We start from the raw sequence: 4,004 nt of genomic DNA, 5'->3' as shown, positions 1-4,004 counted from the left end.
TTCAGCGGGTAATAGTGTTTTCTATCAAATGTTTCTCGACCAATCAGATTCAACTAATTTACATGAAAGTATAATATTATACATTTATTGACAGAGTTTTCGGGCAATATGCGTTTTGTCGGACCCTCGAACCAAACTGTCTGCCTTCGGCCTAACGGCCTCAGGCAGACAGTTTGGTTCTTGGGTCCGACAAAACGCATGTTGCCCTCGACATCTGTCAATAAATGTTTTGTTATACCTTTCATTTTATTTTATATTTTTTGACATACATGTATTTTGTACTATATTCCTTAACATTAGATCTGTCACTGTTTAAAACCAAAGAATGAAAATGAGATTAAGCTCCGCCCATTTTGTGACGTAAGCATCCAACATCTCTCCGAGAGGTCCAACATCTCACTCAGCGGTCCAACATCAATTTTTTTATGCCCGCTCAGCAAAACATTAAAAATGTTAGACTTTTTTCTGTATAGATTTGTATAGGAACAATTTTTTAAAGGTAAAACAACCTGGTATGTTACCCTCAAAGTCATGTGATATAATATATTACGTGACTTTGAGGGCAACATACCAGAATATACATACTGGTATTATGTATACATGTATTATTATAATGTCTACTTGTAAGGATGTTTGTGGTGACTTATCAAACATTTATGTCTACTTGTCAGATTGTTTATGGTGACTTATCACCTGCAATTATGTCTACATGCTGTCTACATGAACTTGCCCAAATGGGATATAATAGCCAGTGCAAAAAATGAAAATTTTTATTTTGGCTATATTAAATATCATAAATCTGCATCAGGACACATATAAAGGAATAACTTCTGGTAAGCAAATTTATCTGCAACCCTACAGTTTGTAAGATTGACCCCCCAAGAAGTTTTGGAACTTCCAAGGGATCATGCAATTCTCCTATATAAACAATGCATGGTCATACAGAAAAACTTTACTTGTCAACCAAAAGTTATTCCTTTATATGTGCCCAGCCCCTGATGCGGATTTATGATATTTGTAGCCAAAATAAAAACTGTAAATATATATCCCATAAGGCATTTAGGATATATCCCAAACGGACTAATATTATATCCCATTTGGGCGAGTGGTCCCCACCTGTATACGTTTAGTGCCCCACCCCCCGGGGGGAAAGCGGTGAAGAGGAAACACTCGCAAAACTCACTAGACATTGCTTACACTGCAGACATCTAAACAAATATCACCGTAAAATTTAGCTGTTCTGATCATCAGTGCATACCTGAATCCAGTCACCGCAGCCCACCTACACGGAGATGCATTACAGCTAAACCTTACTGAAAGTTACTTTCACTTATTTGTGCCTTTGTAAAATACTCATAAACAATGTAAACTGCTTTTGCTAGGGTGGAGTGTTGCCAAAAACTATGAAAATACACATGGTTCACATATCTCGTTTATAAACAAACAGCAAGGACAGCAAGCGTGTGCGTTGACGCATTTCAATATAAACATAGAAATGCGCCAGGTAAGGCGGAAAACGGCTGCGCAAAGAAAGCACGTTATTTATTGTCTTTTATTAAAATACAACATGTAGATGTTTTATGTAGAAATGTTAGTGTAGATAAATTACAGTGCAATGAAGCTATGCAAAGTTGAAACATTATCATGATTATATTGATTGTCACACTGTAATCACAGGCATTTGTTTCTGCAGGGACCTACATGTATACATACTAACGAGATAAGTTAGTATAAATAAGTCCCTGGTTTCTGTAATAATTTTTTACCCATAGTATAATTATAACACTCTTATACTAGGCCTATGGGTAAAAAAAAATTATTACAGAAACAAGTGTCTGTTACTGTAATGCATATATACTAGGTTTGCAAAATGTTAAAACAGAACTATACCAAATCGAATAATAGGTTTCATTTTTCATTCACATACTGAATTTCATAAAATTGTAATTTTTGTCCATAGCTTTCACTAAAAGCTAGGGGGGTATTACTCTCTTCTATTCTGTCTGTGCGTAACACTTTTTTTTGACAATATCTTAAAAAGCTTATACGTTTTCATAAGGAAATTTTATATCACAACTTCTTATGGTCTCATGGAGACCCCTGTAGATTTTAAGATCGATTTCAAACTCCATGTGGCCCAAAGAAGATTTTTGGATAATGTCAACAGATCAAGTTCAGAAATTCATAAATTGTAAATAACATTTTCCAAATGATAACTTTTGTATTCTATGAGCCTCTTTTTTTAAATAAAAATTAATATCACAACTCCCTATGGCCTACAGAAGACCAATACAGATTTCCAGGTCAAAGGTCAAGGTCATAAATATACATTAAATCCCCCTTCCCGCCGATGCTACGTGCCCTTATTTTTAAATTAGGTACCTTGATTTTATACAATTTAAGTTACAAATTAAAAATATTGTTAATCATTAAAAGTTTTTATTCATGTAATGTGAAACAATATCAATATATTAAGGTCGTTGTTATCGGCCACCAAACAACCAGCCGGAAGTGCTGGGCTCTCTGTGTTGGGTGACGGAGAGCTGGAGGTCTAGACACACTAGTTGTCTCCCCGTGGCGTTCTCATTCACCCTAACGATCACATGGTAGTCACCCTGAAATATACACAAGTCTACACCACTGATATATACACAATTAAGTCTACACCAGATCAGGTAGATTTTTAACGACTGGGAATAAAGGCACAATAGTACAATTCTCTATTATCCTTGGACTTTCAGTAAAGGCGTGGCATTTTCGACGTTACGTAATTAGCGTCTGAAATTTACACAGCCTTTCATTCACTGGGATAGAAATTCGGGCGAATGTCAACGAGTGTAGCAATGATCCAATGACAGCGTTTCGTATGGTAAAAGGGTGGGTCCTAAATCGTCTAATCGTTGTCAACGACAATTTAAAGTTCATGTTATCAATTTCTTAACCAATGAGAATCTATGTAGCCATTTGAGAAACGCTAATTACGTAGCGCCGAGAATGCCAAGAATGCCACGCCTTACTGAAAGTCCAAGGATGACTGAGAATTGTACCATAATTATTATAAAACCACGACAAGGAAGGGTACTATCATTTAATCTAAACGTTATTATAATTTTATTTATTTTAAAAGCTAATGTGCTTACTTAATTGTGGAAAATGAATAACTCTTGAAAAGCAAAATCAAGTATTGAAATAAACTTGAATTGATTTTGATAAATATATTTTTTCTGACTATTCCAACGCAAGTTACATATATAAATGTAACCATGTGAAATGTGAGATATTCATCAGAAAGTTAAATTCGTGATTTCATCAACTCGTAAAAAAAATAAGCTAGCTTTTCATACGTACCGCTGCAAACCAGGTGAGGATAGCAGGAATTCTGGGAATGCTGATTGGATAGTCGGTGATACGGATATTCCTGGGGGGCTGGGGGCACTGACTGGCATTGACCCCCACACTGGTCAGCATGGTCTGGATCTGTGTACCGATACCCCCCACTATCCCCACCCAGTTCTCCGTGATCATTTGCTGGACCATTGTACAGAGGTCATCGTATGTACTATATAAATAGAATTTCAAACTCAAACAATTCAAAGTCAATTAAACACAAACTCAGTGACTTGTTACAATAGAAGCATGTAAAAAAATATGCGCTTCACAAATACTCTCTCTCACTGTCTTTGTTTATCTGTCTCTCCCCTGTCTCTCTGATCTCTCGATCAATTCCTCTAATTGTCTTTCTGTGTGTTTGTCTCTTTCTCTGCCTCTCTCTCTCCCTGTATCTCTTCCCCCTTCTCTCTCTCTCTCTCTTCTTTCTCTCTCTCTGTTTCTATTTGCCTCTTTCCTCCCTCCCCCTCTCTCTCGCCATTTACCATGATCCGATATTGAAAAGGCAGGGCATAGGAACTTCTACCCCAAAGTAGGATTTCTTTTTGATAGAGAGGGACATTCTGGAGCTTCCTATCGCCTTAGTCAGACTGGCGTCCACGGAGAGGCGGATATCC

General features: G+C 36.8%; 1 protein-coding gene across 1 annotated transcript; it reads right to left on the bottom strand.

Annotated features, from left to right (window-relative positions):
• Nucleotides 1-2,453: 2,453 nt before the first annotated feature.
• On the bottom strand, nucleotides 2,454-4,000 carry LOC134238764 (uncharacterized; the record flags this gene model as incomplete). The annotated part of the gene is made up of 3 exons (XM_062720886.1): nucleotides 2,454-2,615; nucleotides 3,349-3,559; nucleotides 3,873-4,000. Coding segments are annotated over 3 exons (471 nt in total), but the record flags the coding sequence as incomplete, so codon positions are not given.
• Nucleotides 4,001-4,004: the final 4 nt, after the last annotated feature.

Source organism: Saccostrea cucullata, unplaced genomic scaffold, assembly GCF_032062105.1.
Source record: "Saccostrea cucullata isolate Sc308-1 unplaced genomic scaffold, CSIRO_AGI_Scuc_v1 ctg22409, whole genome shotgun sequence".
Taxonomy (NCBI): Eukaryota; Metazoa; Mollusca; class Bivalvia; order Ostreida; family Ostreidae; genus Saccostrea; species Saccostrea cuccullata.
Note: the sequence above shows the minus strand (reverse complement) of the source record. Positions and strands in the feature narration are given on the sequence as shown.